This window comes from Eublepharis macularius, chromosome 12 (genome assembly GCF_028583425.1).
Source record: "Eublepharis macularius isolate TG4126 chromosome 12, MPM_Emac_v1.0, whole genome shotgun sequence".
Taxonomy (NCBI): domain Eukaryota; kingdom Metazoa; phylum Chordata; class Lepidosauria; order Squamata; family Eublepharidae; genus Eublepharis; species Eublepharis macularius.
In genome coordinates, this window is record NC_072801.1 from 25,959,972 (window position 1) to 25,985,431 (window position 25,460).

At 46.8% G+C, this 25,460-nt stretch overlaps 1 protein-coding gene across 3 annotated transcripts in view; it reads left to right on the forward strand.

The window, feature by feature from the left end:
- The window catches only part of MPRIP (myosin phosphatase Rho interacting protein), a 142,795-nt gene that overhangs the window by 79,629 nt on the left and 37,706 nt on the right, over positions 1-25,460 (forward strand). For 2 of the 3 annotated variants that reach the window (XM_054995563.1, XM_054995561.1), the window contains exons 4-8: positions 332-483; positions 7,571-7,655; positions 12,719-12,929; positions 14,474-14,633; positions 24,522-24,663. In XM_054995563.1, the coding sequence (XP_054851538.1) occupies positions 332-483; positions 7,571-7,655; positions 12,719-12,929; positions 14,474-14,633; positions 24,522-24,663 (750 nt within the window). Of the gene's footprint in view, positions 1-331; positions 484-7,570; positions 7,656-12,718; positions 12,930-14,473; positions 14,994-24,521; positions 24,664-25,460 lie in introns of all 3 variants that reach the window. The other variant, XM_054995564.1, reaches the window with a different exon arrangement.

Below are 25,460 nucleotides of genomic sequence, written 5' to 3' on the forward strand. Positions count from 1 at the left end.
TGTATGCAAATTTGAATCTGCATCTCATGTGTGCTGATTGCAGAAGTGATTTTTTTCCTCTTGGTGCAGAATGAAGGGTCATTTTGATGTGCGTTACTTCTGACGTGGGGGACAAAGTTTAGTGTCCCAAGTCAGTTTGTTCAGCTAATGACCCCCCCCTGATAAGAAGACACCCAGATGGGTGGATGGGTTTTTCAGGTTGCTGGCAAATGGGCTATATTCAGCATCTGTCTTTGTAGAAGTCTGTCCTCTACTCTGTAGGAAACCCTGCAAAGAAAATCAGTTCTGTGCCCCTCATCTCAAACCTTCTATTTCCCCCTTTTCTTTCCAGCCCACCACCCTGCCGCAGGGCACCATCAACATGAACCAGTGCATGGATGTTGTGGACGGGGAGAGTCGAACGGGGCAGAAGTTCTCTCTCTGCATCTTGACCCCAGAAAAAGAGCACTTCATCCGCGCTGAGAACAAGGAGATCATCAGTGGGTGAGTGTTGATGGATTCGGGGAAGGGAGGGCTGGACCCAAGGGGGCCAGGAAAGCCAGGATAGCAACGTGTACTGCCAGAGGAGTTATTTTGAGTTGCACTTTCAGGGATCCAAATCCAGGTTTCCTTCCCCTCCGCTTTCTTTGACGCGGTTTACAAACTTGCTTAGACTTTATAGTGTTGATGGTTTTCATTATCAAGGCATGCCTATATAATGTAGGATTCCTCTCCAGGCTAGGTGAAAATAAAAACAAAAATCCCCTTTCCTCCCATCTGTCTTGTTCTCCTTGGTCTCAGCAGCCAAAGAACTAGGCCAAGGCAGGGGCCCTATAGCTTGCTCGAGGCCCCCAAAGTGCACACAAAGAGTCAAGAGAAAATTGTTGGAGTTATTAATGGGATAATCGCACATGGCAAATCGGGGCCCTAGAATGCAGCTGCTGGGAATGCGTGCCCACTCGCACGGAGATCTGGCCCATTGGGTTGTGCATTGAGAGGAGGTTGGCCAGCAGCCCTGCTTCATAGACAGTGGGATTCCATGGCAACGAGTTCTGGCTACTGCAGAGGGGTGGAGGGTGGTCCCTTTTACTTTGCGCGTAGCAGCTGCCCACCCCTCCACAATGCGTGATGAGTCACTTTGGAAACAAAAGGGGGCTTCAGAAGCACCACGTGGCATGGTTCCAAGAGAGACAAGTCACAATTTCCACTGGATCCCCGTCTTACAATTCTCATGAATCTCTCTTTCTCTTTTTAACACATCTTATTTCCATGAGTGGTTTGCAGTCTGGAGAGTACAGTATCGGCTCTTGTGGTTGGCGGGCAGCGTAGAGCCTGTGGATGGGCCGGTTTCTGAAATAAATACTTGGGGCCCTGGCTTTCTGCCTCTTGATTAGTCAGTCGACTGGGACCATCTGCCTGCTTGACCTTCCAAATTCTTTTGCCTTCTGCTTCCAGCTTTTCTATGTCCGCCAGGCCGACTCGGAGGGCCGTGCCCTTTTTTGCTCCTGGGCCTAGCAGAATGAGGCTGCTGTGCATAACGCCGTCCTTGTCATTCAGTTGAAAAGGGAGATAGTTTTGGCCAGGGCCTCTCTCTTTTCTCCTACCCACCCTTTTACTCAGTTCCTCTTCTTCCCTGGTCACCTTTTCTTTGCGAGTTCCAACCAAGCCACTCCTTGTCTGCCTTCTTGCCTGAGTTTGGGCATGCCTCCTCAGATTCTGCTGAGACCCTGCATTGGGAGGAAATGAATGATTCAATGGCCTCTCAGGCTGAGATGAAACGGTATTAGCCGCTTGCAATGGAGGGTGAGTAGCAGTAAGCAAGACCGGCAGATGGACTCACGCAGAGGTGCAGCAACCAACCTCATTTGTGGGCAAATTCTCTGGGCTTACAGGATCCTTACTACCTTCTCGTAGCTCACTGTTTGGGAGTTGCTGCCTCACCCCCCCCCCCAACAGCTAGAAAGCCAACTCTGATCTCAGAATTCCAGTTATGCAAATCCGCGTATCTTTCCAGCAATGATTCTGCAAAGTGGGCTGGGCTGAGTGGTCTTAAGAACTGGTTCAAAGCGTCATCCAGAGCTGTTCCTCCAACTCTGCAGAATGGGTCTCAGCAACAAGTTCAGGTTTCTGTCTACTGCTGAGGTCTTGCGTTCCTCAGTCATTTTAAAATGGAGCCTAATTAATAAAATAACTTTGCAGCTTATTTTAAAAACCAAAGAAAGTGATGAGGTAGCAAAGACAAAAAAGCCAGGCCAAATTGCTCCCACAAGGTTGAAAATCCTCTTCCCATGCTATAGAGCTCCTGGATATAGGCTGAGGGAATGCTGTTTGAGTATTTGCCAGATGACTTGTGGCCAACACTGAATTTTTGGAATCTAAGCAGTGTTGTATAGTGGTTGGAGTGTGAGAATAGAATCTGGGAGGACCAGGTTTGGATCCCTGCTCTGCCCTAGAAGCTTGCTGGGTGACCTTGGTCCAGTCACACATTTTCAGCCTCGCCTACTTCACAGGGTTGTTGTGAGAACAAAACAAAGGAGGAGGCATGGGGAATTTTGAGTCCCCATTGGAGAGAGAAGCGGGGCACCAATAAGTGTTTCGACTCAAGCAGTGTTGCCCGTAGGAGATGCTATGCTGGCAGCAGGCGACAAGCTCTCTCGACTGATTATGGTTTGACCTGCTTCGGGGAAGGGTCTCCCACCTTCCCCATGTCAGTTCTTAAATCTGAAATATTTAGGGTCAGAAGCAGGCGAGGTGTGAATCTGAGCAGAACAGACAGGAAAGGGAGAGTCAAGATGAGCTGTGGAGTTGGACCGGACCCGCGTGGCAGGATCCGCCTGTTCCTCGTGATCTCACCCCAGCTGGCCTTGAGCGGCAGGAATTTCTTGCTTTTCTTCGCCTGTGTCTTGGTTGTCCCTCTGAGTTACAGGCCTCTGTGACACCCTTCCCAGTAAAAAGCCTTTCATTGCAGTTGCATAATTTTGACATCTCTTGCCTGCAGGCAAGTCATAAATATTCAATTTTATATGTCAATAGCAGCAAAATCAGTGTAATTTTGTGGGGAATCTGGCTTGGTTGCAACTGGAACCAGTGGGGAGAAATAGGCTACATTACGTCTCCGGGGACGAACTGGCTGGAGCTTGTGGCTATGGGAACTCTTCACCATCGAACCCCTGCAATGGTTGCAATGCAGCAACGGGCTGAATTGCATTGCATTTGTTTTAGGGACTGCTTTTAAAATGTCTGGGAAGGGGGAGACTGATCACCTGGGATTCGTGCCGGCGCGTAACAGAATGGCACCTTGCCAAGCCCCACAGATTTTTGTGTTCTGGTTAAATTCTCATTCACTGGGAGCTGTTACCTTGTGAGAGTCAACGGTGTGAACGGAAAAGTTTAAAACTTACTTCAGCCATGAGCAAGCTGCCATATTCTCAGATTTAAGCCCCTTGACTGTAATTCAGGGGCAGAAATTCCCCCAGTGGGGAATTTGCCGTAAGAGTTTCTGAGACATCAAGTCAAGTTCTTAAAGCACTTCAGAAATATGCTGTTGCCCTAATTTACTATTATTGATTATCTGATTAATGATTATTTATCACTGTGCATTAGTTCTCTGAAGTAATGTGCCAGGGATTGCACCAACACACCAGTCTTAATTTCTAATCTGGGTCTCGTCTGGGCCAGTTTCCGCCCCCCCCCCCATCTTCCAGTTTTGCTTTTTACTCTTTTTTCCTCCCCTTTAGCATACTCGTGCATGCTAAAATTAGGAATGGCGCTCTTTGTGTGGGTGTCTTCAGGTCAGGATAAAGAAACCCAAGTCTAGCACCTTAAAGACAAACAAAATGTATTCCACCAGAAGTGTTCATGATTCAATACAACACTGATGTCATCAGACGCCAATGTCAGGATGGGACCCACCCAGTAAAGATCAGTACAAGTTGTTCAGAGCAGTTGCTTGCATTCTCTTCGTAATCCTGACAAACCCATAAATTAGCTCAGTCTTACCCCCACGTTACAGATGAGAAGACTGAGGCCGACACAGAATTACTTGCTTCTGGCAGAGGTGAGATTTGAACTGGAAATGTCGGCAGCTCAGTTTTTGTGCAACACTAGCTCTTTCTTCAGCTCTGTGCCAGGATGCACTAATGAATGACTCCGCTGTATGGGACACGTGATTTTTGCCCAGACACTGTATGGGGATGCATTGAACGACCCTGTTGCATCTTGTTGCGTCAGTGGATCTGTGCTTGTGTGGAACTTGCTGGTTCTAATCAGGTAGTACGAGTGGAGAGGCAGAATCAGCTTCTGAGTGCCCTTTTTCCAACTTCTGCAGTTCAGAGTGGGGCTCACTTGCCTCACCACTCAGATGCCCTCAGTCTCTCCCCATGGAGATATGAGGATCTTTGCTTTAGCGTCAGCAGGCTAGGGGAGGTCCCTGGACTGCATGGGGATTTCCCAGAGTTGCATTTTAACCCTGGGGGTTTTGCCAAGCGATAATGCCCAGCATTTTACCCCTGAGGTAAAGTGAGCAAGCGTGTTTGCCAAGGGCAGATTCTACCTGGAGTATGATCCCGCTGCTAGTCCTGCATAGAAGGGCAGGAACTGGAGCAGAATCCCCCCTTTACTGTGGTCATTGATCCAGAGGAGTTGGCCGTGTTAGTCTGTAGTAGCAAAATAGAAAAGAGTCCAGTAGCACCTTTAAGACTAACCAACTTTACTGTAGCATAAGCTTTTGAGAATCACAGTTCTCTTCGTCAGATGCATGTGACAAAGAGAACTGTGAGTCTCAAAAGCTTATGCTACAGTAAAGTTGGTTAGTCTTAAAGGTGCTACTGGACTCTTTTCTATTTTCCTTTACTGTGCACATGAATGCATACTGGAGCACACATTGGAAGTCCCAGGGCTAACATCGGAGCCTGATCCTTGGTGTATTGCATCATTCAGACAGGTTAGGCAGAGGAATCCAGCTGGCAAAAAGCTATTAATTTCCTGGTTGCTGTTGTTTGCACACACCCAGTAGTTCTTAGAGGTAGGAATGCATTCCCTTTGGGTAAAAGGCACCTGCTTGTCCTCTGTTTGTGGCTCCCAGTTGGGGGCGACAGTATGGGGGGTGGATTATGGGTGGTTTATTTGCAACATGGATGTCCTTGTTGTGTCCTGAGATGCTGAGATTCTCATATGGGCCAGTTTATAAACTCTGGAGGAAGGGCAGGACAGATTCTCCCCACCCTCCATGGATAGAAATGGAAACCTTGGCGTTTTGATGATCTGGACTACATGGGTGGGGTTGAAGGAAAGCAAGAAGTCCACTGACAGCATGACCCTGCTTGGGAAGACTTCACAGGCCTAGTGAGGCTGTGGCAGGACAGCAGGGGGGTGCCAATGTTGGAATGGGGGTTCTGGTGCTCCGAGGCAGCCCTACCCAAAAACCAGCTAAGACAGTGAAATTGGGACACACTGAAGGTGGGTGCCTAGCCCGATTCATGACTGTACATAAGAAGGAAATGTGCCACTCTGATACAGTTGCAGGACTAGGCATCTAGAATACAAGAACATGGTATAGTATTGCTTAGTATTGATTATTGTCATGTGTTTTTATCTATATTGGTGCAACAGAAATGTGCCACTCTGATATAGCTGCTGGACTAGGTTCATATCACCTTTCTACTTTGGAATGTATTTATTTACCTCATTTGGGGACCCAAAGCAGCTTACCTCGTTCTTCTTTTTTCCATTTTATCCTCACAACAACTCTGTGAGGTAGGTTAGGCTGAAATAGAGTGAGTGGTCCAAGGTGACCCAGCAAATTTCCTTGGCAGAGTGGGAGGATTTGAACCTTGATCTCTCAGATCCTAGTCCCACACTAACCACTGCACCACGCTGACCCTCTCAGGTACTAGGTGACCTTGGACCAGTGACTGTCTTTAAGCCTAGCCTACCTCACAGAGTTGTTATGAGGATAAAATTGGAGGAAAGGGAGAATGCTGCTGTAAGTTGCTTAGGGTCTCCAATAGGTAGAAAAGCAGGATATACATATATCTCAATAAAATAATAAAATAAAACACTCCCATGTGAACACCATTAAAATGTTATATCTCATGTTGGATAATGATGTGGAGGGATTGTGTTTGAGCAGGTTTCTGGAGAGGAGGTGTATACATTCTCTACTTAAGTAAATCAATTGGATTTCCAGCCGCAAATACTTGAAGTGACTTGGGGGCATTGAATGGGGGGAGGGGTCATGTCAGGAGAGCCAGTGTGTTGGACAGGGATCCAGGAGAACCAGGTTCAAGGCCCCGTTCTGCTGTGGAAGCTTGCTGGGAGACCTTAGGCCAGTCACACACACTCAGCCTAACCCACCACACAGGGGTATAATTGAAGTGACTAAATAATAAATAAAATAAATATCTGGGGTTTGGTTGTTTGTGTCCTTACCTGAGCTGCTTTCAGAACCCACCGTAGCTCTGAATTGACTAAAACACTCTTTGTGGCAATGAAGTATATTCCACACACATCTGCATGCTCAAACGCCTGGTCACCTTCCCTGTATGACACATGAATAGTCATTTTATTTTTTATTCCTATCCGGATAATCTGTGAGAGGAATTAGAGCTGCTTTCTGTGGGATCTCCCAGTGGGCTTCTTCAAGACCACTCCCTGGATCCCTTTTCAGTATTTTCAGAAGGCTTACAAAAATAACATTGGCATAACCTAGGAAGTAGACTTGAGACACCAGACTGGGGTGGGTTCAGGAGACAGGACAAGGTTCTAGTAGATGGTTCCGTTGGTTCCCCTGTGGTGCCCTCTCTCAGCAGAGGTTCTCTGCACCTGGAAGCTTCAAGAGGCAGCTTGCAATAGCTGTTTGCCTCTGGCGTATAGCTATACCTTCCAGGCATGAAAGCCTTACAAAAGATAGATCTTTTCCTTTTAGGCCGTGGGCATGTATGAGCCGACAGGCAGGTCAGATGTGCATAGGCTAGTAACTTGACTGGACTTAATTGCTGGGGTGTCCTGCTCAGAGACCACGTGTGGAATTGGATCCAACTACCTTTGCTGCTGGTGAAGAAGGGAGATGGTGGAAGGGGAGTCCTTTTTGATCACCCCAAAAGCTATGCTGGGGATCACAAGACCTTTGTGGAATAGGGGCTGCACTGAGGGGGGAAACTGGCTGCGGTTGAGTGGGAATGCTGGCTGAATCCCACCCAGAGGCCAGTAGATGACAGCTGCAGGTATATGAAGCTTCCTTGTACCAAGGCAGGCCTTTGGTCCATTCAGCACTGCCACAGCTGTCCAGATGTGTGCAACACAGTGGTGTGTGTGTCATTTCACGACGGAGCCCCAAAGAGACTTCACCCAAGTATTGGTACTTCTTAAGATTGCTGCCCTGCCCTGTGCGATCTCTTAACAACTGGTCCCAAGCCAGTAACAGCCAACCGTGTATCTGCAGAACTCCCTTGGAAAGAGGTTTTCAAGGTGGACAGCCAGCGTGCTTCCCTCAGGGAAGGGGAAACCGCTGCCATTTTTTTCTGCCTGATGCGTTTTCCCATTGCATCATGGAATCTGATTCTAACCTGGCATTTTCCTGTCTTGCCTGCAGGTGGCTGGAGATGTTGGTTGTTTATCCGAGGACGAACAAGCAGAATCAGAAGAAGAAGAGGAAAGTAGAGCCACCGACTCCACAGGTAAATTTGGAGCGTCATCTCCTATCCTGACAAAGCTAAGTGGGTAGTGGCCCCGTGGAATTCTTACCTCTAAAACGAGAGATAAGGCAGATATAGTAAGTTGCTTGTGTACTTCCAACACGTAATTGACCTGTGGAACTCACTGCCACAGGGTGTCATGATGACACCTAGCGTGTGTATGTGGAAGGTGCTGTCAAGTCACAGCTGACTTACAGCTGCTCCATAGGGTTTTCACGGTGAGATGAGCAGACGAGCTATGCCTGCCTTTGCATAGTGACCCTGGACATCCGTTGTGGTTTCTCATCCCAGTACCCGCTACAGCCAACCCTACTTAGCTTCTGAGATCTGATGAGATTGGGCTAGCCTGGGCCATCTGGCTTTTTAAAAAGGAGATTGGATAAATTCATGGAGGAGTAGTGTATTACCCCAGTAGTTAAATGGAGCCTCCATATTCAGAGGTACTGTACCGCTGAATATCAATTGCCTGGGAGTCGGGGGAACTTAGGCCTCTGTGTCCTGCTTATCAGCTTTCTGGGGCATCTGGCTGGGCATTGGAAGAAACTGGATCCCGGACCAGTCGCCTGGTCCTGCAGAGGTTCTTCTTATACAAGGTTGTGTTCCTAAGGACTAGAACAGCACCTTTTGTAATAATAATAAAGAAAAGAGTGTGTGTATTCTGTCCTTTTGCTGCATGAGTGTGGAATAGGCAGTCATGCATAAAGAAATTTTTTGTATCAGGGCCTGTTTAAAGTACCTGCTTGGTATGCATGCAGTGTCACAAACATGCAGATTCATATGCACTCAGTTCTGTCCAGTTGCTGGTTGCAGGTTTACAGGCTCTTGGTCTGCCCCCCCCCGTCCCCCCCAAGTTGCTAATGGAAGACGGGAGAACAAGGGAAAGATTCTTGGCTGTTGACAGACCTTTTTGGCGGAATAAAATTACCCAGTGCTCTGGTTTCCCCGCACTAGATGGTCCCAAGAGATAAATTCTCAAAGCGAGAGGCCTCAGCCGAGTCGGGTTCATAGATCTTTCGGGGGCTGCTGCTCTGTTCTCCGGGGATCCAGCTACGACTTCACTCTCTTTTTTGACTATAAATGGTAATAAAGAGAGAGAGGGAATTGGTGCAAGGCTGTGACTCGTTTTTTCCAGCCAGAATCTCCCACGTGGAAGGCGCGGGGGAGCATCCCGCAGGGGTCAGAATCCAACCCCTGCTACTCTTGGGAATAGTTTCTCTTTGTTCAGGACTGGACTTCTGTTTTTTTAGGTTGCTTTTATCTTTTCTGTGCAAGATGGGCTGGCCAGTTGCAGAAAGGGGGTCATAAGAAGGTCTGAAGGGGGACCAGATGATGGTCAGTGGCCCTCTGTTTTTAATCTCATAGTTGGGAATGTGTGTGTGGGGGGGGGATAGCTTATTTCCATCACCACCTCCAGTGCTAAAATGCTGCTGCTGCCACATTTGGATGCCAGAACCTTCAAAGACACGGTCCTTCTCTTCTCCAGGAATAGCCTTCCAATCTCACTACCCTTCTGAGGTCTCAGTGGTAGGGAGGGAAGGTGCCAGGTGGGCTCAGCAAGACAAGAGGGTCTGTTGTATGTCTGATCTGTCCTTCACCCCCTGGCATGGATTTTTCACGAGGCTGCCATGTCCGGGGGGTTCCAGACACTCATTGAGTACTTCAGTGTCTGCCATGTTCAGTCCAGTCTGCGATACAACTTTTGAGTGATACTTTCAGGACGGATGATTCTGTGCGAAGACTTGTTAAATTCTGCAAGCGTGATGTTGCAGATTTAGCCCGTTGGCATAATGTCAGTCTTGTCTGATGCCACTTTTGCAATCGGGGGGAAGCAGGGAGCTGTGAAGGGAAACACATCTTGGAGCCAGTGTGAAGTAGTGGTGAAAGTGTTGGACTAGGATCAGAGAGACCTGGGTTCAAATCCCCAGATTGCCATAGAAGCCTGCCGGGCGATATTATGCCAGTCACATACTCACTCCTCCTTGTTTTTTTGGATAACGTGGAGGAGAACAATGTAAGCTACTTTGGGTCCCCATTGGGGAGAAATGTGGGGTATAAGTGAAATTAATAAATCAGTAAGTTGTTGTGTGCATACACTCGCACTAGCTCTGAAATACTGGTGTGTTTCAAGTTTTGGAATCATAAAGAATCATAAACTTATATACAGTATCAAATCGCAGGTTTTTTTTCCAGAATACAGACAGGCTATGTACTAGCTTTGTCTCCTCTTCTTTGCCCCCAACCCCACCACCTGTAGTGATATTTCCATGTCTCCGCCAAAACCTCTATGGTTGATTTGATGAGAGCTGTCCTTCCATTCCTGCCATCAGTGTTTTCTGAAAAGCAAAAGAAGGGACTTCTATAGTCCTCCTATTCTAAAAGTGCCCCCCCCCTCAATCCCCTGTTGGGGCTCACAGAACAGTGTGGGCAGCTCTGCCCTGCAGAGGCCAAAGCACCAGAGAGCATCAGATGAGGAAACGTTGCACAGCATGAAACCAGCCCCAAAAGCTGATGCTTTTTTTGGAAGCGGAACAAAAAGGGGAGGGGGAATGCTGGCTGAATAATATCTTTTTTGGATTACACTCTGTTGCTACAGCAACCCCTTGGAAACTGTTCAGGGTCTGTTCTCCTGAGCACCAAATAAGGTAAGTAGGATTTTTTGGGGGAAAGATGCACAATTAGGAAAAGCCGCAGCTAGAAGTGGAGCCAGGCAAGCTTCACTCCATCTGGGTGCCCTGTGGAAGACTAGGGCCCACCGGGCCTGTTGTGCTTCTCAAAATTTCTTTGGGGGGAGAAGTTCTGCTTCCAAAAAAAAAAAAACTCAGCAAAGGGGACGGGAAGGAAAGCTGGCTTGGGTTGTGTCATTTCCTCCACTGTTTTTTTCTCCTTGCTTGTGTGCCTTCCCCCCAATCTTCCATAGGGTAGCATGACTACCCATCATCAAAACGATAGCCATCTTGATCTGTTTGTATCAGTCGGAAGTTCTTTCTCCGCTGTTGTAAACTATTCTTGTTCAAATCCCAATGTGGGAAATGAACATGGAGCTTGCGCATAACAACGAGAGATGTCACAGATGCCTCCCAGGGGGACTGCAACTCCCATGAACTGCCTTAGTGCATGCATCTTAGTTTTTGCCAGCTCAGAGATGGGGTGGTGAGGTATGAAGTTGCAATGAGAAAATTAAAGTTTTGAAACCAAAGGAAGTATGTTGTTTGGAGAGAAAGACATTCTTGTAGTTTCAGCAGAAGAAGCAGCGTGTTTTAGATAATGGACATAAACTTTGTAACACCAAACACTGTTAAAGAGTGCAGTGTTTATTAGCACCATGCACATTATAGCAAAATTGATCGTGGCCTAAGTGAGGCACATGCAAGCAATAAATATATGCTTGGAAATCTTTAGTACACACAGGAAGTGCCATTCTCCAATTCTGTGGATTTTCATACATAAAGATTTGTCGATGTGGCATTTTAAATAAAGCTTGTCAGAAAAATGCATTTGCTCTTTCCAAGAGAGGATTTCATAGGATCTTTTTCAGCATTCCCCTAAATGTCCGTACCCCCCCCCCTTTCAAGGCCTTGGCATCTTTAACTGCAGTTCCTTTCTGCTGTATTGCATGGCTCTGTGGAATTTAGATTCCTGAAGGTTTTGTGTGTTTGTGTTCTCTCCGTGTGTGTTTAAATCAAGTTTCTTGCCCTTCTGTTTTTTTTAAAGAAGTGTTACCTTGTTGCATTGTCTTTGCAGTAGCAATGAATAAAGGTGAGAAGGGTTCTCCTTTTCACCAGAATAAAGTGGTCACGTGAAGATTCTGGAAAGGGTATTTCTGTGTTCCTTTGGCAGCCTCTTCCACCATCTCTGTTGTGAGCCCATCCCTTAGACTTTACCTAAAGTCTTTCATTACCTTTTCCACTTTATAAATGGAAACTTAACAAAACTGAACTATAAATAAGACCATGAGTGTGTGTACGAGAGAGAAGGTGGGGATGTTTGCATATTCACGTTAGAAATGGCATTTGCTTTTGTGCAAGCAATCATTCAAGGGGAAATGAAGAATATGGGGCTATGGCTTTCTGATGCAGACCCCTCTGGGGAACAGACCTCCAATTCCATGTGTCGTTCAGTATATTTATTAGGGGAGGATTTTCTGTCCCATTTTTCCAATCCAAATGGATCCATGCACTTTGCGATAATAAAACCAGTATAAGAATAGAAAATTGTAACTAGGAAGAGCGGTGCAAATACATGGGGTGGGGAGCCATAAAAAACTGAAATAGAAAGGGAGGCTATAAAAATGCAGAGTGAAAGCCAACACTAGACAAGCAGCTAAATCCAGAAGTTGTAAGGAAATAGACGGTTTTCTTTAATAAAAAAAAAAGGAACTGAAAGGGGTGGGTTGAGCTGTAGAGACATTCTTTGGTTGTGGTCATCCATGGTTGTACATCCCATCGGGATAGATTGAAGACCATGTATAAAGATCTTAAAGTTCCAGGTAGTTCACACTGGGAAGCGGACCTCCCGCAGATGCCAAGGGGGCCAAACCAGGTCGAACTAACCAGTCCAGGGTCCATGAGAGAAGGCAGCCTGTAAAATTATTGTCCCTATCAATGCTGTAAAAAAATGTCCTGAAACGGTTAAGAGCTACATCCAACATGTCAGAGGGTAGAATTACCCTCCATACTGGACGAGGGGCTCCTACTGGAAATGATAGATTTACATCAAGCTGCCTTTGCATTTGGGCACCTTATCCCATATTGTGATGTCATCCTGCTTTGTGGTCTCTTGTCTTATCAATGTGGTCTCTGGTAGAGTAGGAAAACACGCAATGTGGTGATTTTCAGAACGTAGATAAGCATGTTATCAGGTGTAAAGTGGGAGTAGAATTGGACCCGGGCCTGCCATTTTCGGCAGCAGCAGTGTGTTGGATATGATATATCCTTCTGCCCACATAAAGCAAATTGAGTCTGTGTCACCTAAGTTGGCATTGAATGGAAACTTCAGTCTGCAGCCTGGGCAATCTTAACACTCTTGTGTCTTTGTGTTCTCTCTAGGAACCCGGTCCGGCAAAGATGGCTGTGACCAGCAGCAACATCCCCAGTGCTGAGAAAGTCCCAACCACCAAGTCAACCCTCTGGCAGGAAGAAATGAGGGTTAAAGACCAACCAGATGGGAATGGGGCAGTAAGCATGGCCTCAGGCCCTGTACAAGGCCAGGCATCCTCTGCCTGTTCCCTGAAGGAGCCGACACTGGACAGCAAAGAAGGTAGACATCAACACTGAATAATAATTCCCGTTTTGTTCTCGATATTCCTGGCTCTCCCTTTATCTGTGATTGTAGTTGCTGTTTTGTTAGTGGATTTTGTGTTTTCATAATCAGTGTTGACTGTGGCATTAGTACGATTTGATGCTCCTTTTAATGTATTGCTGTTGGGTTTTATGGGCGGGTTGGTTTTTTATGTTTTGTATTAGCAATGCCTTTCTTGGATTTATGTTGTCAGCCACCTTGAGGGCAAATTTGGTTCAGCAGAAAGGCAAGATGCAAGGGTTCTTGGGGACCATTGGTAGGCTCTGCAAGACAACTTTGTGTGCCCCCCCCAGGAGCCCCTATAAATCAGCCGCCCACTGTTGAAAGCAGGGCAAGGTGGCTGTTGTTGTCCTCACTGTGTTGTCATCTCCAGGCACTTTTCCTCCCCATGGGAAGAGAAATAAAGGGGGGCACTTGGACACACTGTGGGGACACACACACTCAGCCCTCATATCTGAGGTGTCTCATATCTGAGGTGCTGAACCATCACCTTTACCCTCTATCCAAAATGTCCCCCACTCTGAGATTGTTTCCTTGCCCGTTTTCAATGTGTGCTACCAAGCCCACATTGGATCTTGCTGGGATCGTCCCTCCTTCACCTGGGTTTGCTTCTCCTCTGGGTAACCTACTCTGTATTGTTCTGTGTGTAAGGGCCAAGTCTTTGCTTTCTGCTAAGTGTGATGTGTTTCCCTCTTGGACGCCTAGCAGGGAAAGATGAAAAACTTAACACTCGTACCTGTGCTGCGGGCCTTGCGAGCTCAAGGGCTGGTTATCCTCTTTTCCCCCTTGGGGTGGCAGCTGTTCTGGCATCAGCCCTGTGTTGTCCTTGATACATTGGTGCTCCTTTAATTAAGTGTGAGGGACGTGGGATAAAACGATGGAACTGTGCCAAAGCTTTCTGGATGGAATGTGTTTCACCCTTCTGCAGGTGACGTTTCATGAGGCAAACAGTCCTCCACCCTAAACAAAAAGTCAAAACGCTGTGTTGGGGACTGTTCCCAGTCCCTTGTGGCACTGAGCCTGCTGATATTTGCATAGCCCTGCCCCTTCTTTGCCAACTCCTGTCTGAGTAACTCAATAGCAGATTCTGTTCCTTAGTCACAAATACATATAAGTATTGAATTAATAAATAGCCATATTTACACAAAAGGAAGATGTCCTCCAATGGTTATATACTTTTTTAAAAATTGCTGTACCTAATTGAGAATTTTAAACAGAACTGGGTTTTTTTTTCTTGATGTCACAGGTGGAGGGGGGAAAGTCTTTCTTTTGGGAAAATAGTAATAGTAATAATAAAATAATGCAAGACAGGATTTGAGCAAGTTCTGAGGCTGAGCAGATGATACGAAGTTTAAATGACTGTTTCTGCAAAACCTCCCTTGCAGGGGTGTTGAGAGAGTCAGATGGGGTAGCCCCATCTATGATGCCTTGAGCTGCTTAGCAGAAGAGTAGTGATGTGGGTCAGTAACCGTCTGGTTCCTGTTGTCTTCTTGTACCTTTAGATGAGAGCACGATGAATGGCGATCGAGGCGACTGTGGGCGGAAGGCACGCGTGGAGAGTGGCTATTTTTCCCTAGAGAAAACCAAGCAAGACGCCAAAGCAGAAGAGCAGCAGTTGCCGACCCCACCGTCCCCGCCTAGCCCGAGCACCCCAAACAACAGGTATAGTGGCCCCACGTCTCCCTCCCAGGAGGGAATCTGCCCGTTTCCTTCCCCAGGTACCCAGCCAGGCAGTCGAATGGTTTACAGCTTCTCCCTCAACGCCCTGGACTCGAAAAGCAGCTACCCTGCCACGCACAAGGACTCCGTTAGCCAAGACGGGGCCAGGGGTGCTGAGAGGCTGGGCCGTCCGCTTGCCTTTAAAGCCAGCCGGCAGTATGCCACACTGGCCGACGTCCCCAAGGCCATTAGGATCAGTAACCGGGAAGCCTTCCAAGCAGAGCGGAAACGGCTGGAGCGGAGGGTGCGGGCCCGCAGCCCCGGAAGGGAAGAGGTGGCTCGGCTTTTCGGCAATGAACGGAGGTAAGGGCCGGCCAATGCTGCTGCTCCACACGAGATTGATTTTTGCCTCTGCCTAATGTCTCCATAGTAGAAACAGCACCATTTGTATGGGTTTGAGCTTTCCTGCTTTTTGCCGGGGATGCACATTATTTTGTGGGCTCTGCCCAAACAGGCTTTGTTGGGTGGGCAGTGGAAAGGGTGAGAAAGAAACACGCAGTTGCTTTCCTCCCTGGAATGCCATGAAAAATCCTTGGTCACCTGTTGGAACTCAAATAGCATTTCAGGGTTTTGCTTGACTGTTCAAAGAAAGGAGCAAATGTGGAGTCAGCGATGGAGTAATTTATTTTGGGGTGGTGGATTGCTTCTGGATTCTTGGGCTGTTCTCTGGACAGTGATCAAAAGAAAAAAATGCCTGATTACGGGTCCTCTTCTGGCTGATATACAATGCTGTAATATGCCCCATTCACAAGTTACAGCAGATGCACACTCAGACCACATACAAGGTACCCTTGATTTTTCTTTATACATGTGTTGAGCAATTCTCACCATACATTCAGCACATGTACAGCTGAATGTGTGATTTAAACTCCACGTTTATCCGGGCACTGATCCCCCAGCTTTGTTTGTAAAGTGAACTCATGTTAGCTCCTCCTTACAAACAGATGTATGCACATACGTGGAGGATCTGTGAGCATTCTCTGTACCACGTGAACAAGGCTATAGGCTCTGAAGTATTACCAAACAACCCCCAGAGTAGCATTTCAGTAACCACAGTGTGGACTAATGTCTCTTTCTAGGCTCTGCTTTGACTCTGGGTGTTTTGTGGTTTGTGGGTTCTGCAATCTGGAACTTGCAGATTATCTTTTAAAAAAAATTATAGACTACATGAAGGCAAACTTTGGAGGCCTATGCACTTAAAAATGGCAGGAGGGTTGCACACTATATTTCTCTGGTCTCCCCCAACCTATGCATCCCCTTTCCCACCAGCTGTGTTTCTTTCCAGGCATCGAAGACCTTCCTTTGTCGCCTTCTGTTTCTCTGCTCTCGATGGCACTCCTACTCCTTATTCCAAATTTCTTCTGCGAAATCTTGGAAACTGAACAAATAATGGCAGCTAAGAAGGCTGCGTTCCCTTACCTCTGTAGTCCAGGCAAGCTCAATCTTGTCGGCTCTCAGAAGCTAAGCAGGGTCAGCCTTGGATGGGAGACCTCCAGAGAAGACAAGGGTCTCAATACAGAGACAGGCAATGGCAAACCACCTCTGTAGGTCTCTTGCCTTGAAAACCCCAGCAGGCTGGCACTTGATGGCACTTTCCACTACCAAGCAGGCTGTGTACGATTCTTTATTTTACCTTCTCTGATTGGATCACAAATTGAGGGCATGGGAGAAGACTCGTCTAGAACAGAGATGGGTGGTATGTCCAGCCTGAGGGTCCCGTGTGGGTCTTGGCCCACTTTTGAGTCCTCCCTATCTCTTGTCTGCCTTTGAGTCGTTGAATTGTTTTTTGGGGAGCAGCATCTGACTTCCCACCTGCCTTTGGTGTGTCAGCTGCAGCCGATGAGAGCAGAGAAACTTGGCAGGATTCTAATATTAAAAAGGGTGCCCTGGGAAAAAGTGGTGTTGGGGTCATTTTTACCCCCAGTGACATTAAAAATAAAATCATGGTTTCGTCCCCATCCCCCCAGCCTGTATGGCGCGTTAGACAATGTGGGTCCTGCGACCACCAGCAGTCAGCATTTGTGTGTGGTTGGGTGGAGGAACTACAGGAAAGATCTGAAGTTCTTGCATCCATAGCTTGTGGGATCCAGTCCAGTATATTTATGCTGTGGGGCATCCCCATAGTAAGGTTTCACCCTGCCCCCCCCCCCTAACATTTAGGAATAGTCACTCCATGACATGAAATATCATTGCTTGTCTTCCCCAAGCCTAGTTCTGTTGCCTGCTGTGACAGTGACAAGGGTCCCAGTTCTCCACGGGGCATCAGTGTAAGAGATGCCCAGCATCCCCACCTGAGTCCATGCCACCTCCAAATGCTGTTGCCATGGGGTTTGGGTGGCCCAGGCAGGGACAGATGTAACTTACTTGGGGCAGTAGAATCCAATGAACTGGCCCCCGGTTTCTCCCATTCCTGCCGGCGAGTGCCAAGACGTAACTTGACATCCAGCTCTGGTACTGTCAGAATTGCCAGGTTGGATTGGACGAAAGCGCCATCCAGCCCAGCAGTCTGCGTCCAGGCATGGTAAGCTAAGACCTCCAAGGAGGGTACAGGCAAGACCTGAAAGGGCAGGGAGAGGCACGTGAAAAACAGTGAGGCCTTCCTGTCTTGATTTACTCCCATACTGTGGCATGCGGAGGTATAGCATGTCTGCACGTGGAAGTTCCACTTCGTTGTCACAGTGAAAATTGTTGATCATTCTGATCGTCTGTGATTTTATCTGCTATACAAGCTGCCTTGGGTAGAGATATTCTCCCCGACTCATCCGCTGCCTGCACCAGTGAATTAACATTTTCTTGCTTTCCTGCGAATCTACTCTCCTCTCCCCTGCTTCGCTGGGCTGCTTTTCTGAGTTTCAACTTAGCTTGCTGCTTTATTAACATTTCCTGTATATGTGCACACCTCCAAGAGCTTCTTCTGTTGTTATTCACGATTGAACAAAAGCAAGGCAAGCTCCACATACCTGGCTTACCCCTGGGCAAGTGCAACCTTTTGTGTAACTCTTCTTTGCCAGTCGGCCTGGCCTCCTCTGTATATGGGAGGGTGCTTCCTCCTTAATATGAAATCATAATACACCCTTATCCCAGGTGACACACATGTGCTCATTAAGAATTGCCTGTAACATCAGAATAACCTTCATCCTCTTGTGCCCCCTCAAATAATTTCAGTCTTTCTGCATGAGGTTAGGATTTTGGAACTATGAAATGCATTGGCGGAAACTGGCTATGCAGCAACAAACTGGTACATCCACTGGTACACCCATTGGATGTCACTCCCCCCCTCCCAGGTATTCTAGAAATTAGAGGGTGGTGGTGGACAAAACTAATTCTGATACGTGCAGGCACTGCACAGGATTTTTGGAGCCCTTTAAACTGGTTTTAAACTTGTAGTGGTTTAAATGAAGCTGGTTTAAATATGTAGTGGTAGACGTGGCAAAAACAAGAGGAAGCAACTGGAGTTCAAGAAGGAATGCCAGATGTGTGCAACACATAGTAACCTAGCATTAGATCTGAGTCCCCACTGATAGGGGTCTTAAAATGCATGTTAGGGACAAGAGAAGTGAGATTTGGGCTTGGGAGGGGTAAAGGAAGAAAGATACTTTAGTGGCTGCCTGACAGTTGCTTAAGTTTGAGCTCCCCCTGCTGACCATCAGGAGAAATGCTGTGAAACAACTGGATGTGGGACACCAGTCCAGCTCAGCCGCTCCAAGAATGCGTCTTCTCATTTGGAGCGCTCTAGAGTAGTAGCCCTGGGAGAACTGAGTAAGGTGGCCATGCTTGGGTGTGTGTTGGTTCCCTAGTAGATTGTCTCCCAGAGAGGATTTGTTAGGGGTGGAGATTGTGTCTGCATGGGCCACCAAGCACAGCTCCATGGTTATCTTCTTCTGTCTCCAAAATGGTCTCTCATCTAGGTAAGGTGTGAATTGCTGGGGGAAAGGTAGGATTCCCAGTTGACCATGTTTGGATAATAAGAGTCTCCCCCCGCCTCCCAGCTCACCCAGATTATGGCCACCCAAAGCCAAATAATTGAAAAGGGTAAATCCTGTGGCTCAAATGGAAGTCTTTGTCAGATCGGTTCATGTGCACAATTTTACGTGGATTGCAACATTTATTTTTATCTTAACGAGTTTTAGCTTACAGTTTTTGCTTCATAAACCATCACCACTTTGTGGTCTTCAAGTTTCTGTCCCCCTGGTGTACCCTTCCGTGAATTTATCCCATTTGTCTCTTGCTAGCTAACTTTGACCAACCCACCTATGCCAAATAATCAGTCAACCAATCAAAGGCAAAGAGTTTTTAACAATAATTGACGGGGACTGCTTTCTAAAAGCTCCTGGGGCATAAAAAACTCTGTAATGTTGGAGTTTGGTAGATCCCCTCAAGCTGATGATGTGCGTGAAGACTCTTGTCTTCCCCCCCCCCCCCGCACCCACCCAAGAGCATAGCACCATCCCCTCTTGAAACCCTCTTGCATTTCTTTGCAGGCTTGGACTCGTACTAGATATTCAGCAGTAGTCAGGAGGGCTAAGAATCTGGGAGAGTGCCATAAGCTGTGGGGGAAGGTGTTTGGGAGAGAAGCAATGGGAAGGATTTGGGCTGAACACCTCACCATCAGTTACCAAAGCTGCATTGGGGCAGGTTGTGTAGAAAGAGTGCTTCCCCCCCCCCCCGGAAATCATGTTTTCTTCCAGCTGTTTTCCATTGGTCCTTTGGCACCCAGTCTTCCTGCTGGTCATCTAGCTTGGTTCCCAGGCCAGCTTTGGGAAGCAGGAATTCTCCTTTTAGGTGCCCCATGTTTTCTTGGTGATGCAGGAAAGGCGAACCCTTGGGGAATTCCTCACACTCATCTACAGTTCCTTGATCCACATAACACACTTGGCCTTTTCCCTTAACAGTCAGAATGAGCGTTGCTCACAGGCAGAGGGTATGATTTTGGGGGGCATTTGCAATGATTGTTTCATTTTCTTTTGCTGATGATTCGTGTTTTAGTTCTGTGTGTTTTTTAGAAAGCTTGATGATTTTGATTGTTTTTTTCCGGGTGGGGGAACAATATAATTTTTCTGTGCATTCATTTTCCAGCCTTCTTCCTTTCCAGGTCTTGTTGCTCTCCGCCTTCTGCTGCTGTGTGACGTGTCCGCCTTTACTCCGCCTGCTTCCGCTACCATCTCATCTCAAATCTCAAGCAGTAGGCAACTCGGTGGTGCAGTTCCCCCCTTTCATAAGAAATCAACCTGCTGCTTTTTATTTTTTTTTTTGGTTTTTGTGTTTTGGGTTTTTTTTCTTGTTTCGTTTTTGGTTTCTTTAAAATGATTTATCTCCAGACTGTTGCCATTTTGGTCAAGACAAATGTTAATTCACCTTGCATTTGTTCCTTTTGCAAAACCAAGATGAAAGGGGGAGGGCAAATTAAAAAAAATATGGCTAGTTTTAAAAATGATTTGCAGAAATGCAAATAGTTTATTGTTTACCCAGAGGGCTGAGAAAGGGTTTTGTTTTTCCATAGTATAGTTTTAGCTCCCTTAAGTCACCTGGAGCTGTCTATTCTGCAGCAGGAATCTTGGTGTGGGGTACCCCTCATGGGGTCTTTCTCTGCATGTGGCATGCTGGGATCCTGATCAGAGAGACTAATCAGGAGGGGGCGACAGCTGTGGGAAGACTTGCCTTGGGGGTAAAGGGTCGGGTTTCACATTCACATGGCACTTTCCAACTCAATAATGCCTCTATCATTAGTAATGCTGTCTGTCAGACACTCAGCTTATGGATTCATATGTAGAATGACATATATATATTCTTAAAAATTTTAACTCCATCAAAAGCCTTTTATCAAATCTTCATGTCAAACCAAACACTGGGGTTTTTTTTGGACTTTTAAGGAAAAGTGGTCCCAAAATTTTCAAGATAAACATTTTGCTCCTTGAATTGTTTGATCTTTAAAAAAACACATCCAGTTCTGGTAACAAACAAAAAAGGCCACATTGCATCAAATATATTGGTGCACAAAACTCTTCCGTCAGGAGCTCATAACTTAAGCCTCCATTCCTATACAAAACGAGTTTTAGTCGCAGTGCAGTGTGAACTACTCACAGTTCTAGAGCTGCTGACGGTTTAAGGAAAAGGCCCTTCTCTTGTTTCTTTAATCTTGCAAACCAATCCTGAGCTTACTACATTTGAATCAAGTCTCACTGAGTTCCCTAGGACTTGCTTCCTAGTGAGGGGGCTTAGGGTTTCAGGCTGAGCCTTTATTTCACAAGCAAGTCAGGTATGTGTGTTGCATTTCCTGTCTTTGTGAGATGACCTTGCTGCCTTACAGGTGGGTGTTGTTCCCCACACTCTTAGAATTGCCCCCCCCCTGTAGTTTCACATCTCTCGCTGTAAGAAAGCCCTGCTGCTGTTTTTAAGTGGCAGTTGGATAAGTTGCATCTTTTCACAGGAAGAGGAAACCCGCTCCCCTCCAAATCATTCCAATTTTATCAGACATGCTTTTGGCCTCTCACACTTGAATTACAAATACCTCAGTCCTGCCCTGTATGTTGCACTAATCCTGTTTGAGCTTGGAGTAAAACTTGGCCATAGCTCTCTTAGTTGCTGGGTGGGGGGAGGGGGCAGCACCTTTGAGTCCTTATCCTCCTCTTCTCTTACCCCCATGAAAGCCGGCAGAGAATGCTGCACACGTGCAAGAGAATTCTGCTCACGTGCAAAGGCTAGAAAAAACCTGCCAAAATTCCATTCCATGCCCCAAAGGCAGGGATTTCGAGACAACCTACGTGGCAAATTAATCCCCACTCTTTAGGAATTAATCATTTCTCTCCAGAAAACCATGTGTTGCAAGCGAGAGAAGGAAAGATTGATTGATTGATTAGATCTCACCAGTTCTATTTGCAGAGCCCCAGATCGTCCACAAAGATGCCTTCTGAGACTTTCTGTTCACTGACCCAGACAAAATTACATTTTTTTTTGTTAATCATGACGACATTTTAGAATAATTTATCAATCAGCATTGTTAAATGCTGAACATTTTATTTAGAAAATGTGCATGTCACCTTTTCAGAGACCTACTTGAGGCAGAAGCAGTTTACAACTAAGAATAAAACACAACTTTTAAAACATCATTGAAAACAATGCCAACACCATAAAACAAGCCCGGGCGTAGCAAGAGTATAAAATGCTCATCAAGCAGCTGGAATGATGTAGATAAAATTATTAGCAGGCCAGAAGCAGACCACAGAACATTTAAAAGATGTTTAAATTAAAAACTTAGTTTTTATGAGCCTGGGTCAAAATGAACATTTTGCCCAGGTGCCTAAAAGAAAGTCAGGCACCAAAAAACAATGCAGGGAAGAGCACTCGTAAGGCAAGGAGTCAGTGAACAGGACCCCCCTCCCAAGTCCCTAGTTGCCACCTGCCTCTGTGTGGGAACATCTAGACCAGGATTTAAGAGGATCTTAACTGGCAGATTGGGCAGCACGGCTGGAGGCAGTCTTTTAAGTATCCGGGTCCCAGGCCATTTGTGTCTTATAGATAAGAACGAGTACTTTGTGTCCAGAAACAGATGGGCAGGCAGTGTGGATCTTTCATCATAGGGATGATATGATTGTTTTTAAATATTCAGTCATAATAAAGTTGCTCTGTAACTAGACATGTATTACATAGGATTGATATCTCAGGGTGTGCATCTGTGTCCAGGAACTGGCAAAAAAGCGAAATGTATGCTGACTTGTATAATCTGGTTGTGACGGATCCCCAGGACAAACTCCAGAACTGATCCGGGGAGCCGGCCTCTGCTGGGCCAAATTATTTAGCTGTAGGCAGCTTCAGCAGAGCTGAGTAGCTCCAAGTGAGCGGCATGAATGGAGCCTTGAGGCTGACAAGGCGGGGAAGGAGACAGCAGGCAGAGTGTATTCCCGTCCACTTCTGCCTCACCCCCCACTCAAGCTCCAAAAGAGCCCTTCAAGCTGCTGTTGGCCACGTTTGAAATTCCAGGCCTCGACAAGCTTCCCCTGCTTGCTTCAGTAAAGGGATTCTCTGGTTCGACATTGAGATTCTCAAGTTTGACATTGGTTCCCTTGCTGCAGTTTAGTCCTGCTGGGCTTTGTTTATTAAGCTTGCAAGGAAGTTAATATTGAACCAGAAAATTCCAGGCAGGGAGAGGGAGACAAGCTGCGGAAGTTTAAAAGCCTTCCTCGGTAGGAAACATTGGAGAACGGCTGGGGGCAGCTTGTTTAGGGGCCCATAAAATCAGATCCTGGGGTCCAGTCTTCCTGAAACTTGTGGGGTCTTTAGTGGACAGTAAGGAGTAGGTTCCCTGCAAATTTAGTAGAGTTTGCTTTGAAAATGTCCCTCAACCCCTTGACCATCCCCCCCCCCCCCCACAGAATAATGGCCAGTTAACTCTGGGATTCTCTAACCCACGTCAGAGAATCTGACCAAAATTCAGGGATACCGTTTTTTTTTTTATCCCTGAAATCCTGTCCTGGATTACCCATTTTGTGTGTGTATGCACCTCTAGTGATACCGTCCAGCTGACCGGAGAGCGGGGCTGGCCCTAGCCCAGCGCCAAAGATAAGTGTCCTGTTTTTATCCCCTCCCTTTCCCCCCTCTGTTGTGTAGGAAGGTCATCAGTTTTGTGATGTCACATACTCCAGACATTTTATACTATGCAAAGATTACACACCAACCTAAACCCTCTTAATATGTTTTGATCCCCACCCACCCCCTGTTGCCAAACGGGGCTTTTTTGGTTTACCAGTGGATGGAGTTGGGTTTCATTCCAGCTGGTCTGTCTAGCAAGAGTGCGTTGTGTACATATGAATCCTGCGCTGAGGGTGGGCAGTCCTTAAATTCTCCGCTTCGAAGCTTCTTAGTTGGGTGGAAGTCTTAAGATTGCTCACTGGGAACCCACTCGGTACCTTGGTGCTGCATTATGTGGGAAATGTTGGTTTCTTGATGGACATTTGCCAGATCTTGAGTTCTGGTAAAAGAATGTACATGCTCAGGCATCCTGCCCTCAACTTTGTAGACATCATCCTGAGGGAGAGTGTAATCTCAGAACAAGCTGAGTGAGGTCAGGACCTCAGCATGAAATGGTGAACCGTGGCATCTAGAAGAACCAGGGTGGCCGTGTTCTCTTGTGGTGCTGTCCTGATATAATTTTACAGCTGTGAGCCCCAAGGGCTAACTTGGGTCTGACAACAAGTTATTCGACCACTTTATCAATAGAGCTTGAAGTACTAAATATAAAGTTGTGTGTGTGGTCGAGGGTAGAAATCGTGTGTTATGAAAATGACAATGCAGTAACCCTCTGTCGACTCCTTGCTGGCACTTCTCTTGTCCTGCCATGATACTGAGTGCATTTCCCCCCAGGCAGCTAGCACTGTGGCTCTAGGAGCGAGGAAATACTTAGCGTAATGAATTCAGGATAATGCAGCCAGTGAACATCATGTTACTTGGGGAGGGAGATGACAAAACCCTATTACGGGTAGCAAAACCTCTGTTTAAACAAAGGGTTGGATCCCATGGAGTGTTTCCACAGATGGAAGGATTTCTCTCTCTGGAGTGTGGCTCCCTCACCTCCTGCTGCAGTCCAAAAGGTTCCTCCAAAGTGATACTCCTTCGGGTCCCCTGTTCCCCAGGAGCAGCAGTTGAAGTCCAGCAGTTTTGTTCCTGCTGTTCCCTCCCCCCTTCCCCAACTGAATTATAGCTGCTTTGTAGAGAGCTTAGGTTACTCCCACCAGTATCTTAAAGACTGTTGCTTTGTAAGATGCAGTTGTAACCTGTGAAAGGCAGTAATGGCTCTAAAGTGCTGCTGGTTTCCTTTTTTTTTGTTTGTCTTCCCAGAAGATCCCAGGTGATTGAAAAATTTGAGGCCTTGGATATAGAGAATGCCGAGCACATGGAGACCAACGCATCCAGCGGGCCCGCTCTCTCCAGCGAGACTCGCCAGGGCAGGAGTGAGAAGAGGGTTTTCCCCAGGAAGCGGGTAAGATACAGGAAGGGCTCTTCTCTGCTTCTGTCAGAAATTGTTTTCTCTTAGTTCTTCCGAGAGCACATAGGAGCTAGGTGCATCATTCAGAAAATTCCCATGTTCTTCCATTGCTCCCCATATGATCTCTGATCTCCATTATTACTGGAGAAGAGCAAAATAACAGCACATAGATGGTTTTCTGCATGTGCCATCTTGGCTCTCAAATCAGCAGCATGTTGATTTTCCTCCCCCTGCAGCAACCACATGCCACTGTCCTCCATTTGTCCAATTTCCACAGTTCCTCTGCCTTGCTCCCATGTTTCTCAAACCTGCTTTGGATAGGACTTTTCTGGAAAGATGGCAATCCAAGCGGGTTGACATGCTGTGTGGGCAGGAGTGTGCCCATGTTTGAAACTCCTGCCCACATTGGCACCATTTTGCTGCTCTCTTCTCACAGCTGCCACCCCCATGCCACTAGAGTGCTTCGTTCCTTTTTAAAAGCTTGGTAGATGCTAGATCAGTATAGCAGAGCACACAGAGAACCCAACACGTCTCCATCAGCCCTCTTATATCACTACAACATCCATCAGGGTTTTTTTGTAAAGAGCTCTGATGGCATGGGAGTGGGTAGACACAAGCAGGTGAGCAAGGAAAGTATGTAGAGTTATCCTGTGTGGATTCTTCCTTTTAAACACCTCTAAATGTGCACCAGCAGTGACCGCACAATAAGGCATGTAGGAGCAACCGTTATACCCAGGGCTTTTTTTCTGAGAAAAGAGGTGGTGGAACTCAGTGGGTTGCCCTCGGAGAAA